Source organism: Poecilia mexicana, unplaced genomic scaffold, assembly GCF_051168715.1.
Source record: "Poecilia mexicana isolate PSO_F unplaced genomic scaffold, ASM5116871v1 scaffold_7, whole genome shotgun sequence".
In the NCBI taxonomy this organism is placed as follows: Eukaryota; Metazoa; Chordata; class Actinopteri; order Cyprinodontiformes; family Poeciliidae; genus Poecilia; species Poecilia mexicana.
This window is the reverse complement of record NW_028263376.1, coordinates 27,004,790-27,020,158: the sequence shown is the minus strand read 5'-3', so window position 1 is coordinate 27,020,158 and position 15,369 is coordinate 27,004,790. Positions and strand designations below refer to the sequence as shown.

Sequence of the window (15,369 nt, the reverse complement as noted above, 5' to 3'; positions counted from 1 at the left end):
CCGTCCATGACAAATATTCATGAATTCTCTGCGTTTTTGACTTCTTAAATTCCAATTTTAGCAATAAAAGTACCATTTTTCCTTTCTTGGGGACAAGAATTCATCTTTTACTAAAATGTGAGTGTCAAAAATTGAAAGCAACTTAGATTGTCTATTTTTTTTCTGCAAAGTAAATTTTGCTAGCTATGTATTTGAGATATAAAATGCTTGCCAAAAAATTTGTTATAGACATGTTAATATTTTCCGCATTACTTTATGAATAAATAAAATTGACAGAGGTATCAAAATACATTTTACTGCTGTAGCAGAAAACATAGTTGTAGTAAGTTTTCTTTGTCCAACTGGGGTTACAAAAAACAGTTCTGCATTCATTATTTTGTTTTTGGCATTCAGCTTCAAGAAAATTTCCATCCTTTAGGTTTTTGTTCCAACATGTACCAAACCACAGTTTAATTCCGTGTGTTAATGTCGTCAGAGAACCAAGTGGTGCCTACTACTATAATTATGACATTATCTCCAATTCAAGTTAATTGCTATATATGGCCAAAAACAGTTTTCTGATACATAAAGACACAAAAGAAAAAGGATTTTATTTTATTTTCTCTTTTTATTCTGTTTTGTTTGCGGAGTCCTCCCGTCTTCTCCCTGCTTGGCTGAGCTCCTGTCCCAGTGAGGGATTGCCTGCCTCCCCCCAGTCTGTCCTGGCTGTTAATGAAAGACTGGCTCTGCAGGTGGTGCACGATGCCAACACGAACACTTGTTTATGCTTCAGAATGTTTGAAAAGTATGCTTGAGAAAAGTGCAATTAACAATCTGCTTGTAATATTCCCTTCTTTCTCAGACTGGAGGGTTATTATGAAAACTTCATAGCTTGCCCTAATTTGGCTTAATTATCATCTTTGATGATTTTTTTTCATTTTTTTTTGTTTCTCCCACCTGTTTTGTTCATAATGTTTATAAATTTAGATGTCGTCAGCGTATGGGTACTGCAAATTCATATCCCCGTCTCATGTGGGTCCTTGGTCTGCTCTTCTAGTAGCTATTGCGGGAAGTAAGTATCCTTCTCAGCACCATACTGTCTGAGGATCTAATTGCCAGTCATTTCCAAGCTGTTCATCTAAGCTGTAATTATGCTGAGGAGCTAAAGACAGACTTCTGCTTCTGTAGTGGAGTTCTGGCACTGCATCCCATGAGCAGCTGACATGTTGATGGCGTATGTCAGCATCTTTAGACTGAGGGCTCGTTAATATGTTGGATACTGAGCAAGGCTGACGGCGAGCCAGACTGCTGGACAGATTCTCATACATTTTTCTGTCAGTAAATGTGACTCATGCAGGTGTTAACCCCGTCATCAAATTCCTTCCCAGCCATGCTTCGTCTTCCTGCGTGATGTGGCTAAATTACACCTTAACATCTCAATAAATGTGGATATATAATTGAAAAGTGAACTTATTTCAGCGATTCAATAAAAAAAAAAAAAAAAAATAGAACTCATATAGAGTCAATACACAAATTGACATATTTCAGTTATTTTTCTGTAAATTTTGATGATCGTGGCGTACCACTAATTTAAACCCAATGCAGGATTGTGGGCGTTGAACTGAATGAGAGAAACAATTTCAGGGCTGGTGGTTGTTTTTTCATGGTGTTGAAAGGGAAGGCAGATGTATCCAATATTGGCATGTATCAGTTATCGGCCATAGGAGAAATATTAATACTGGTTATCAATTTGTCCTCAAAATATTGATATCAGTGCATCCCTAATAAATGTTTTGACAACTGACTTATTTTATTGACAATGCAAGGCACTTGCAGAACTAGGTGCAAAAATGCAACATTTAAAATCATTTTCAAATAAGTTTTCATAATAATCAAATATCCCACATAATAATAAATTAAATAAAATGTTGGGATATTTTCCACACTTTGAATGGCTCAAATTCACAGAGTTTTCCATTCATTTTTGCCCATTTTGGAGCATAAGTACAAATGCTCACCATGAATTCATGACTGTTGTTTCTAAAGGGGCCCGTCTTTAAATATTAAAAATGCAAAGGAAACGGATGGATACACAGAATGAATGATGGATGAATGCAACGCTAAGAAGTTGCCACTATTTACTAATGCTGTGATGCAAAAATCACCGGTCTTATTCTTATTAACACACACCTTACCACAGGAGGTTAAAGACCTTCTGTACAACATTCACTTTTGTTTATAAAGAGGTATAAAAAATAAAAACTGGTGACAATATCACAACAGATGAAGTACATACAGGTAGATTTAAAGGCATGCATTTTAGCATCTTTAAATGTGTAGAGCAATGACATCATTACTGTCCATAACCAGTTGTTGTTTTTCTCCTGAAGAGTGCAATTCTTGCAATTTGAGGCTATAAAACATCCCAATTAATCTGAGTAAAGTTGTTTTAAATCTACAATACTAAATGCCAGAAACAACAACAACAACAAAAAAAGGACAGGAGATTCCTTGAAAAGGCAGAAGTTTGGAAACCAACAGAAGTGGCAAATGGCCTGTACTTGCATAGCACGGTCTCTAGTCCAGTAGACTCCAAAGTGCTTCATACAATATTCAGTCGTTCACCGATTCACACACTGATGGTGGTGAGCTACACTGTAGCCACAGCTGAACCTTTCTCTGACAGAAGTGAGGTGTCACTGAGGTTCGAACCAGCAACCAACAGGACAAACTTCTACCTTCAGAACCCACCGGCCATCATAATTACAGACATTACAAGATCATCCCATTTATGCATCAAAGACATCTCAAAATAATTCAAAGAATATTTCTTAAATACGTTTAACAACAATGTAAAAAGAAAAAAGAAAAAAACAGCTACCACATGAATAAGACTAAAACTAAGAGATGACAGTTTAGGCCTGAAAAGTAGGAACATTTCTGTTTGTACTAATCACTGTAACAGCTTAGTAGTTATCAGCTTACAGCAACGTTTGGTCAGATTTTCTCATAAGACGCTTTCTTTTCAAATTTATGCTTAGAACATTTTTACAAAAAACACTCCACCAGAAGGGACCATAAAAAGGTTTCCTGAACTACATGAGCGTGAAGAACAAACTCCAGAGCCAAAGCAGTTCTCCAAACTTTCTAACTCTCTTTTTTATGCCTCTTCAGGCTCATTCACTCTAGCTTTAGCTGCAGCAGCTCGCCATTCCAAACACTTCCTCGATTTAATAAACAGAACGAGTTAATAGTTGTGGATAAAAATCCAAATGTGGTTGCACTTTAACTTACCAGGCACCTGACTTTTGTCTACTTTTGCAAATAAACTGTAAGCCGTACGAGGCGAGGTGCTGTATAGTAACTAAAGCATAGTTATGGCTGACTCAAAAACCAACAGTGATGGAGAGGAACATCAAGCTAAAAGTAAAACAGCAGGTAGAGCAGTGCACCAGTGGGGAAAGTGTAATTGAGCAGAACATATCTTGATGTTCTGGTGAAACACTGCTTTCCTCTTCTCCCTGCAGAGGATGAATCACACCATTGTCTGAGTCACTAAATTACATAAGTGCTGTGGAAAACTCACTCAGTTCATCTGCTTAACATAAAAGGGCACTAACTGGATGAATGTGGTTGGACAGAATGAATTAGGTGTTGCACACATAGATGAAATTGCCTAAGATTGCTGCTATTTACATAACCAAACTGATTATTTCCTTCTCAAAATTTTGTTGAAAGCCCCCCACTTTGGGAGGTTTTTGTGACCGAGATTAGCAGCTAGCAACAATCAGAGCAGATCTATCGAGGAGTGAAATTTGATCTATCCGACAGTAAGATCTGCCCTGTTTTCTGTTAGTTTCATGTGGGATTTAGTAAATGAAAGTCCAAATTCAAAACTTCTTTGCAATACACTTTTGCAGTTGCAAATGTACAAATGTGGTCTGCGCTCTGTACAAAATGGAAAAAACACAAATAAAAACTGAAATAGACTTTTTCCTTTAAACCCAGGAAGGAGATCTGAAGCAGATGACAATTATAATATTCTTGTAAACTGTTATCTTGTCAGATAAATAACAGTTTATTACAGTGCCATCATGTCAGTCGCCACTGCCAAGTGAAAGACAAGCCACTCCACTGAAAGTCAGGTTTAGTTCCTACAAATGCATACAGAGCCATCTTCTGAAATCAACAAATAAATGTAAAGCCCACCAAATAAATTAATGTAAATTACCTGAATTGTGAAAAAGCAGTTTAGTGCCAACAGAGAGCGCTGAAGCCAATGCCAACTTCAGAGTCTTTAAGGACAATTTGTTAGACAATCGCAGAATCTCCTGGTGCTTATACAGCTTATTAGTGTCTTGTCTGTCTTTCAGTCTCAGTTATTCTAACTGAGCCCTGTAGATTTTAGCATTGATAGGAAAACCCCCAAGGAAAGTCTAGGTTTAGCGTTGTTGGCACACAGTGGGTAAGCAGTCACTGAACTCTCAGTGGTTACAAACTGATTGATAATTTCAATTTGAAACAGCTTAAAAGCGGCGAAGGTTTCTTCAGTATCTTCAATAGCACAGAAAAAAATTTACTTTTCTTTAGGGGATAAAAGAAGTCGTTAGAGGGGTCTGGAAAGACGCTAAATACAACGACAAAGTTGGCAATAGTGATATAGCAGGGTAACTGAAGAGCTACTTCCCTTCTTGCTTCAAATTAAGAGTATCAGGCAAAGATGCACAAGGAGGTCAAGTTTAAAGCGCTTCCTCCCTCCACCAGATAGAGTTACATGCTGGCGGTAATTGGACCCGACTTTGGCAGAAAATATGTTTTATTATGGTGCAAGATCTCATGACAACCCTCCCAGTTACATGCCGCATAAAACATCACGTTACAGTGAACCATATAAAACAGTTGGTGCCACTGTGCTAAAACTTTGTTGTGTTCCTATCCATGACCCGTGTTTTAATGTTTGTCGTCAGTTGCTTGTCTTTGCATGCCAGACTATGGCAAGAATCCTTGTGGTGAGAGTGCTTGTGGCATGACGGATGCAAGGTGTGGCACCGACCAGATGGTAAAAATCACCATTAGTGCCTGCATTTAAACAAAAGGAATGCTTTTACCCACGACGGTTTACGGACACACGGCCCGAGAGATTGTAAGTGGAAGTGGCCAGAACCTAGGCTTCTCAGAGACTGCAAGGAGCCTAGACGAGAGCAGACAGACCCGAGAGGTTCAGACTAAACAAGGCTGCATAATTAGAGCTATAATTCAGCAAAGCTGTGTCCTTTGCAGAAAGGGCAAAAACGGCATCGTTATTCAGGCACAAACGAAACTGTCTCTGTGTTGCACTTTTGTCCCTGTGCAGCCATTTGCAGATGATAATTTATACTGTTGTGTGTAGAAAAGAAGATGTGTCTTTTGAGAGGAAGGAGAAAGAAAAGACTATTGTGGGGAAAAAAAAAAAAAAGAATCATTGACCAAGCAAAAATTAATAATTTCCAATGGCCTGGACAGAACACAACCCTGCAGAGAGTTGTTGCCATTTATCAGGGCGTACTCACAGATATCTGGCGATTCATCCGAGCCATCTGGACAGTCCTTCTCCCCATCACAGCGCCAACCTTTGGAGATACAGGTCACATGGTCCTTACAGGCAAACTGCTTAGGATTGCAAGTCTTGGGAGGATCATCTGATTTGGGACCTAAAAAAAAGATCAAATAAAAACATAGGTATTATCAGTTGTAAATTTGTCATAGCTGTGTTAAAGCTCATGATAAATGTCTGCATTATTTTGTTTTAAATGTGCAGTTTTCTACAAGCATGATCTAGGTAGAAAATATTCAGCTTCGAGTCATACAGATTTTATCTCAGTCGCGTAAAGCGACACATTAAGGTTAATCTAAGTTTACAAAGACATTTTTGTATCAAAACTACTCCAGGGCACACTAAATTTAAAAAAAAGGAAGGTTTTCATGTTGGCAACCAACAGTGGTGCCTTTTATTTGAGGGTTTGTTGGTTGTTTCTCCTTCCTTTTGCAAACATCTAATTTCTTTCAGCTTTTTTTTTTTTTTTTATTACCCTTAAGGTGTTTTTCAATTCTAGCCACAAAGGCTCTTTCATGTGTCACAGCGAAGATATAACTGGGCACTCAGTCACCATCTGACCCATGGGAAACTGCTGCAGTGCACAGTAGTTCTGGGCAGCTAGTCAGCACAGATTGTTGAGGTGTACCACAGGCTAGCAATGCCACAGCAACACTCCTGACCCTCCAAAAGCCTGACCCCGCTCCCACGATTCTCTTCTCTTTTTTTGCTTCCTGAAAGCAAAAGGAAAAGAAGCTCCTCAAACTAAACTTTAACACATCGCTCTGTCAATACTCAGTACCCATTTCATACATGAAAGTTTTTAATGTGATCTCACTTGAACTGAATATGTAAACTATATAAAATATGCTTCTTTTCAACCATAAAGTTTACAAATAATACCCACTAGATTTGACTTTTCAACGTACCTGGTTGGAGGCACTTTAACCTACAAGGCGCATGTTTTTGTCTATGCTTGCCAATGGATATTGTACCACATAAGAGAAGGTGCTTAAAAGTATTAAAGAGTATAGTTAATATGACTAATTATAGAAACGTACAATTATAGAGAGGAAGCCCGTAAACTAAGAGTAAAACAGCAGTTTAAGAAGTGTACCAGTGGGAAAAGTGCAATTGAGCAGAAGGCCACATCAGGTGTTGCTCTGTGAGCTGAAAACAGGAAACTGTGGCAACAATTCACAATGGCTCAGTTAAAAGTGGAGAGTAAAAGATGGTTGTGAGCTTGAAATAATGGAGCCATGTTGCTTTAGATCAACAATTTAGACTGGTGGTGTTGCTCTATTTTATGGTCCTGTGTGTATTCAGGAGAGCATTTCCGCTTCCAGTTCGATTCTCACCAGGCAGGCGCGGTTTAACCCAAACGGCTAACATTCTGTCACATTGGGTGACAAAAAGCATCTTGTGTCTTGTCAAAACCAGTGATGGTTTTTTTGTCTCCTAAATTATTGGACTGTGTTGTCCCACAAATGAAGGGCGCCCAGGAATGCTGCGGTACAGATTAGCTGCATGGGTCGTTTATACGAAGGAAACAAGTAAAACAGCAAACAGAACTGACCCGCATTAGCTGAGCGTTGATTAAATAAACTACATGGAGTGTTTCTGACACCTTTTCTAATTAATCCCAACTAAGACAGATATGAAAGTAAAAAGAGTCCAAACAGGTACTACGAAGATTTATCTAAAAATGTGGCTAACAACTGCATATTTGTTAAAGAGAAACTAGGATCTGTTACAATCAGCATCAGGAGGTGTGATCTGTACAACAATTGGAAACTACCACACAGCTGTGATAAGGGTATGTCTATTTCTAGAAGGAAAAATATGTGGTAGAAGATGGGTTTTTTTTTGTTTTTTGTTTTGCCAAGCTTTCAGTCATCTTTGTCACCCCAAACAGGAAATACAGAGAGAGAGAGAAAGTGAACCCAAACTATATAAATAGGACGACTTCAAAAGTCGTCATCCTATTTAGGTAATTGTCAATGTTAACACTCACATGGCAGCATTGCAAAGTTATTAAATCTTATACTGAGTAAGACTTTTGGGGATGATTTTGGTTTGGTTGGCTCCCCAAATCATTGCAAAGAGCTCATCTAAATGAATACCTGAGGACTATATTTTGAACAACCTGGAGTCATGTTAGCACCTCGAGCACAAAACGGATAATTTTGTTGATTTAAGCAGGCTGCCAAAACCACTTTTTAATCTGTTGTCAAAAATAAATATCCGAGGTTTATACCCAGTCTTGAAAAGAATAGAAAAGTAATGATTTATTTGTTTTCAATTTCCGGGTATGGAAACAAACTAAATATTGCGTAGAAAAGTGTTTGATTAACCAGGCTTGTTTTTGCCCTTTCATTTTCTAAAAAAAAACTGTTTGAGATCTAGTAATACTTCATAAATTCAATGGTTTCCACAATGATTTATGACAAATTGACATTCTTCCTGCTTAATTTGCTACATGTCACACCGGTTTTAACATTTTACCTTTTGTTTTTGAATGTATGCATACTCATCCAAGAATCTAAATTTCACTAACTGTTGAAAAGAATCCCTGCTTCTTTAAACATAAATCAAAGCACTAACACTGCTTCTTTTTATTTTGCAAACAAAATAAAATGCTACTAACATTTACAATCTGCATTTGGGATACTATATCCCAAATATAGGATCCCACTTAGATCTGATCTAACAAAGTCCAAATGCCACAAAAGCAGCAAAATGACTCTATTCCACACTCTGAAAATCAGAAGTCAATTTTAACATTGTATTGCTTTAATGTTTTTGAGATGTACTATTAGTAAGACCCAGCTAATATTCAAAGAGCTTTAGAGGGGAAAAAAAAAGATTATATACAAATGTTCAGAATGTTATAAAAAAAAAATCTAAAGAAATCAATACATTCAAGTCTATTAAAGTCTGAAATAATACAATACAATATCTAGCAACCCCTCTACAAGAGAGAAAGGTTTGTTTTATGTGTACTTGGGGAAAAAAAAAACTCTTGCAAAGTGGGACAAAAGCAACCCATGGTGGCCATCTGATTGGGGGAGGCTGTTGATGCTTTACAGTCCGAGGAAGGACAGCGTCGAAGGACTCATTGTGATTCCCTGCAGGGATTCGGCCCTCACTCGCCCTGGATGACTTGCTTTCCTATGTACTTGGCAGGCGGGGAGGTGTTTGAGGTGGGTGGCGGAGGGGCGGAGGGTACACAGCAAGAGGGCTGCGATGTGACTGAAATCACAAGAGAGCAACGGAGCTCAGTGTTTCATTGCAATCACGTCCTTTAGCGCGGTCGAGCTAAGGTGGTTAGACTCCGCTCCTTTTTCATGTGGCAGCGCAGGGTGCGTGAGTCAAACAATGGGACTGTCATGTTCTTTGTCCTCACAATTAGAGGCTGAAGGGCTGAGCAGATCCCCTTCCAGCACACGTATTATTTGAACAAAATCTTGACACTCAAGGAGATTAAGCGGCGGAGTTGGATTTCAACATTTAGAACAATGGCATAGCCCTGGTCTGTATTCGCACAATATCGAGCACACGGTTTACATGACACACTTTATGGGATGATACAAAATAGGATTTTGACATTTTCTAGATGTTTTAGCTCAGAAGTATGACAGGTACGTCTCAATAAATTAGAACATCACTTAAAAGTTAATTAACTTCGATTCTAAAACAGATATATTCTGATAATATGTTGACGATTATGGCTAATAGGCAATAAAAACACTAAGTTCAACTACTCAGAAAATCAACAATATTACATGAGTTCAAAACAAAGACTTATAATGCAAACGTTATGTTAAATTATACAAAAATCAAACAAGAAACTGCTGTTCAACACGTAGTCATGGACACCCTTCAAAAGGACAACATGAGATTAATGGAAAGTTGAGTGGAAGGAAAAGCAGTCGCAAAAGGTTAAAATAACTGAAACTTGCAAGAGATTGTAGAGCAAAGCCCAATCAAGAATGTGAATGAAATGATTCTCGAGGTGTGGACTGCAGATGCGCATGCAGATGTTTTCAGGACATTGCTTCCCTTAGCTCTAAGCCACATTCATCAACAGTAGAGCTTGAAAAACATCGCTCTGAGATAAATTAATCAAGTTAAGACTTTTTGAACTTAATTACCGTATTTTCCGCACTATAAGGCACACCGGATTATAAGGCGCACCTTCAATGAATGGCCTATTTTAGGACTTTTTTCATACATTAGGCGCACCGCATTATAAGGCGCATAGAATAGACCCTTCATACTCTATTATTACACATCCACATTAATAAAGAAATGGTCCCCGAGTACTTTATATAGTAGGCTGGCCCAGTCGTTGTTTCACTCACGGTGTTGGTGTTGCGATATTATGCCCAACTGCTTTCTGGGTAACACAGACCAACCGACACGCTGCCGCTGCAGTCTCTGTCTCTCTTCCCCTGCCCCTCCCCCCCTTTAAATGTATTATCAAACTTTATTAACAAACCAGTGTTCTGACAACTATCCCAGCATGCACCGCGCACTACTTCTTCTACGGGGGAAAAAGAAGTTGGCGGCTGCTTACCGTAGTGGACCAACTACGTAAGCAGCCTACTGCATGTCTGTGTAAACATGACGTCTTTCATTTCGATCTGAGTTAATTAGCGTAGCATTTCTGCCGGATTTTCACAACATATCAGCCACGACAATGGACAGGGAAACCAACAAGTTCATGTCATCTTTTTTGGACGACATCAAGGTGTTTGAGCCACTGGATGCCTCCAACATTGTGCGCGTCACAGCTAAAAGCTACCGATAGATGAGGAAAACAGCAGATCCTCACACCCTCAGCATAAATATAGCTGTGGACAAGATCACTGATGCCTATTGTTCTTGCAAGGCTGGGTAAGTCGGCATTCATGGTTTTGATGGTCCACAATGTACATTAGCATATGTTTACTACTGTAGCTTGTGTTTGTGAGACGGTCACGCACGTGGTAGCTGCACTGTGACCTAAAATGGGCATTAGCCAATGAAACGCGGCCCCTGTGGTAAGGTCCGTTGCTGGACCTGTTGTGGCTCAATATTGGTCCATATATAAGGCGCACCGGATTATAAGGCGCACTGTCGGCTTTTGAGGAAATTGAAGGTTTTTAGGTGCGTCTTATAGTGCGGAAAATACGGTACTAAAACAAAGTACGTTTTTGACGATATGATGTGTAAAGCTTGTGGGGAAAAAAAAACATTTAATAAAACAAAACACACGTCAACACCAAAAAGGCCCAAACTGGTTTGGCTTTACATCAGCTTACAGAATAGCAAATACAGCTGATTAAGTCTTTTTTGTTTGTCAGTCATTCTGCCTAGACAACCAATATCCCAGCATGTTTCCTGAACTGCAGTAAATTTGCCATATGAAGGCAATCCCCTAAAGTCCCTGGTTGCTGTGAGGAGCAGCTGTGCTGAGCCACTTGTTCCTTATGAGCCAACATAAAACTGGAAATAAAACATTGTGGGTTCTAATTATATCGTCGTTTTACACACCAGCATAAGATGACCGCAGAGAGGAGAACTTCTGAGTCTGATTGGGAGCTTGTGGCTAATGAGGGGTTAAACCCCAGGGGTGGAGGTTCGGAGGGGATTTACAACCGTCCCCTTCAGCAGTTTTCTTTCAAAATCCATCTGTCATATCTTTAACAGAGATGTGAATTACTAATCCAGCCAGACTGGATTTTTTTAAGTGACTGTTAAAATGTTGACAACTTCAAAGGCAGTTACAATTCATACTGGAACGTTAAACTCTCATACATTTTTACTGACCAAAGCGGATGGGGAACGCGGACAGAGACGGATCCAGTGGCGAACAGTAAAATGTACACATTTTCTCACTTGAATCCATCCAAACCTGATGTGTGATGTCATTACAACACACAAGTACATCCTGCCAAAAGCTAATCACCCTGCTGTGCCTACATGAAACAACTAGACCAAGGTTTTCTCATAAAAAAAAAAAAAAAAACACAACTTAATTTAAAAGTACAGGACCTGGAAAAAAAACTGAGAAATAAACTGAGTTATTTAGGAATAAGGAAACTATATTACAGAGTAATTCTGTAAAATGAATTGTAATTCCCTTTCACTGCAGCTTGGGCTGCATTTACAAGATGGATTTCCATCCAGTCCTTTCCTATGTTCTAACAGGATTTCTTCCACAACTACTCTGTATTTAGCCTTTCTAATCAACGCTAACAATATCCTTCCTTCTGAAGAAATGAATCCCTGTAGCATGCTGCCGCCACTGCCATGCTTCACAGTGAGAATGGCAAGTAAAGGAAGACGTGTCACAGTTTTGCATAGAGGTCAAAGATCTCAAATGTGGTCTCACTTGAGGAAAACCCGCTACTCTTCCATTAAGGCTAAATTATGGAAGAGCGCATCACTAATCACTGTTCTTGCCAGGGCGGTCAGCGTGGTTGGATGGTCATTTCTTTGTAGCTCTGCACCATCTTCTCCCTGACAAATCCTGCTGTGTTCCTTGGTCTTTTTGAGGTTGTTTGTTCACCATGTTCTCTGATGAACCTCTGAGGTCTTCACAGATGGATACTAGATTTCACCTAGACGTGTCGGAGTTAAAACGCAGGTATATGTATGTCACATTTTAAAGGTTTTTATTTGTAAAATATCTTAAAAACTTTGCATCCTTTCCTTTACACTACAAAACCATACGCTACTTTGTGTTGGATTATGATACAAAATCCCAATAACCTGAAGTTTCTAGAGGTTCTGTAAAACAAAACAAAACAAAAAAAAAAACAAAAAAAATGAGTGTGACTGCTTACTAACATTTTTTCCAATCGCTATCTTTACAAAGAATACAGTACTTTGAAGACAGAGTTTTGAGTCCAAAAAACATGTTTTTATTTTAGCTTATTAAGTTGTGAAACGCGCTGCATATTGGGGAAGCACCATAAGTAACAACATCTTCTGCTAAGCTAAACTGGCTCACAGGCTCATCCGTAATTTTGTCACTGAGAGATTTACTGAACAAATGTTTAAATCTTGAGCTATAATACACATAATGCTGTAAATCCCTAAGTTACTTCCTGGAATGTGGATGCACCGGCTTTAGTAGGGTGACTGGATTTAACTTTTGAGCACACTGCCAAGCCTTATTTACCGCAAGCTGCCCTTCCTTCTGCATTATATTCTGAACAGCGTACAATGGGTTCCTCTCCCCGCTCCCCTCCCGAGCACGATGCATAGCAAAAACCATTACGTCCGAGCAAATGCATAAATGTACACTCCTAAAGAACCGTCTGTCCCCAGAGACCGATAAAGTACTTCAAGGCCATCTGTTCCTTCACACAAGGCAATTTAAGTGTCTCCCTGTTTTAATGTAATCAAAAAAAAAAAAAAAAAAAAAACCCAATCTCAAACGCTGAGAGGAAGTCTCAGGGATGAAATAGGATGCAGTGGTGAGTAAATGGTGTTGTGGCACCAATTCATCAGCCAAAGTGATGAAGGCCTCCAGACACCATCACCAGCTGGGATGAAACACTGACCCCCACCCCTCCAAACCCCAACCCAGACCCAGACCAGTTCCCTCTTCCTAAATAAGGCCATCCTCCTCCACAGATCAACTCCAGAACCATGCAGCACATTCCAGCACCTTCTAATTGGTTTCATGTGTGGAGCTTTGACTAAGAAAAAAAAAGAAGAAGAAGAAGAAGAAGAAGAATAGCTTTGCTTTCGAATTCAAGGAAATCTTCTGAAGTGTGACGATGTAGAGAGGAGTCCCTGGCTCTGCTACACTTATTGTGAGTTTTAATTTACTAAATGCAGGCACATCAGGGAGTCAGGTAGCAATATACAGGGCATGTAGGATTTCCTTTTGATTCCAATGGGGAATGCCTCTCAAAATGACTGGATCCAAGTATTAAATGAACCCTTTGGAGACATTTATAAGGTTGATCAGTGCAGCATGTCTTCTGTTAAATGCTGTGAAAAGATCACAATGAAACAGGGACAAAAAAAAAGAGCCTAAAGGGTTAAATACAGCAGATAAACGAACTCTGTCTTTATAGCCTTGCTGGGGTGCAATGAGTACAATATGAGGAAGGCCTGGTTCTCATCAACCATCAGCTCTATCCCTTGTGTTCCTTCAATATGAGATCACAACTTCTAGAGAGACAGGAAAGTAACATGACTGCACTTTATTATTTGATACTGAAGTCAGTTTGGTAGAGTTAAAAATAACATAAGGAAAGTAGTGGAAAGATAAGCATTTAGTCAGCACTTTAGTACGTCAGCAATCATAAAGAAACATTTTCCCACTACCTGCAGAATGCTTCACATTTTAAAAAAAGCACATATATTTATACATAAAACCAGAAAACTGTAAAATATTGAAAGCATAAATAAATCACAATATACTTATCCATTGATTTTCAAACAACATAATTACCTTTAAAACACACTTTCCGGGAGAAAGAACAAAAAAGAAAAACTACCATTATGACTGACAACATCGCATCTGTAATAGATGCAAATGTAAGTCAGGTTAATCACAGAACCAATCAGAGTGTAGCTGATTATTGGTCACACTGCTACAAAAAAAAAAATCATAGGAAACGTAGGTGAAATCTGTGGCATTAAACACAAGCAGAGGGGACACCTTTCTCCTTACTCACAAAAAAGAGTCTTTGTTGGAATAACTTTTTGCCTCGGGATATTGAAGCTATTTAAAACTTGGATTTAAGGGAAGAGTCCAAAGATGAGGGCTCTTAGAGGCTGCTGAAGCAAATGAAGCAATCAGACCACTGGGGTGAAAGCAGCTGCTGCTTGTGAACATAAAGTCTGTCAAGTAAAAACGTCTTTCTTCTTCTTTTCATAGGCAGTGTTGCTAGTTGCAGTGACATTGCCTATTTTTGTCTGTGTTTAAGACAGAAAACAGAAGGTTGTGACTGCAGACGTAAGCTAAGTAGTTATGTTTCTTTCCGTCAACCAAACATTAGCACAGGGACTTTTTAGGGCTAAATGACAAGTGCCAAAAAATAGCGGGCCTAACAGACCTCTATTTTGACAGCTTCATTACTGCAGTGCAGATTACTCGTTTGAGTAAAACCCTATGTATGTGGCAAAAAGTGAGACATTCACAGCCACTTTTCTATAAGGAGCCCAATTCCGATGGGCGCCTGACATAAGCAATGCTTGTGCCACAATTGTTTAGAGAAGTGAAAGAGCCACAGGGTGCCAGACTGTGAGGTCTCTGAACTACTGAAAGCAGAGCAGTTCTCCTGACTTCCTTTTTCTTCGTGTATAAAATCAACAGAATTCATTAAGAACTTCAATTCACTGTAGAGGCTTTCCCACTACTACTTTTCAGCTGGACGTACTGCGTTATGCAACTTAGTGTTTCAAATGCAACACCACCACCAGAAACCCAAGCAGATTCAGAATCTTTAATTACATCATGAGACGTACACACCAGAGACGTGCAGCATTTTTTTTTTAAAGAAATTGGGATAAGAGACATAAGAACCAATCTGAATGGCGGACAAACTTGAACACGTTCATGCTGCTTCCAGAGGGGAGTTATTCTACACCCGTGCACCACTCCGCATACATACACAGCTAAGTGTATGTATGCGGAGTGGGGCAGAGGGACAGTCCAGCCAGATTCAACCATTATGAAAACACAATACAAGAGCCAGAAGATGCAGCCTTGACCACATAAATGGAGGGTTTCACTGCAACTTAAACTCCTGTGAATCCTGGCTTGAACCAGCCCTTTGAAGCAACTGGGGAAAGGCAGGGATGAGGAA

At 39.2% G+C, this 15,369-nt stretch overlaps 1 protein-coding gene across 1 annotated transcript in view; it reads right to left on the bottom strand.

Moving 5' to 3' along the window:
• The window catches only part of lrp1ab (low density lipoprotein receptor-related protein 1Ab), a 96,040-nt gene that overhangs the window by 73,768 nt on the left and 6,903 nt on the right, over window positions 1-15,369 (bottom strand). Inside the window, exon 2 of the mRNA XM_088007363.1 lies at window positions 5,529-5,669. Within this exon, the coding sequence (XP_087863489.1) occupies window positions 5,529-5,669 (141 nt within the window). The remainder of the gene's footprint in view (window positions 1-5,528; window positions 5,670-15,369) is intronic.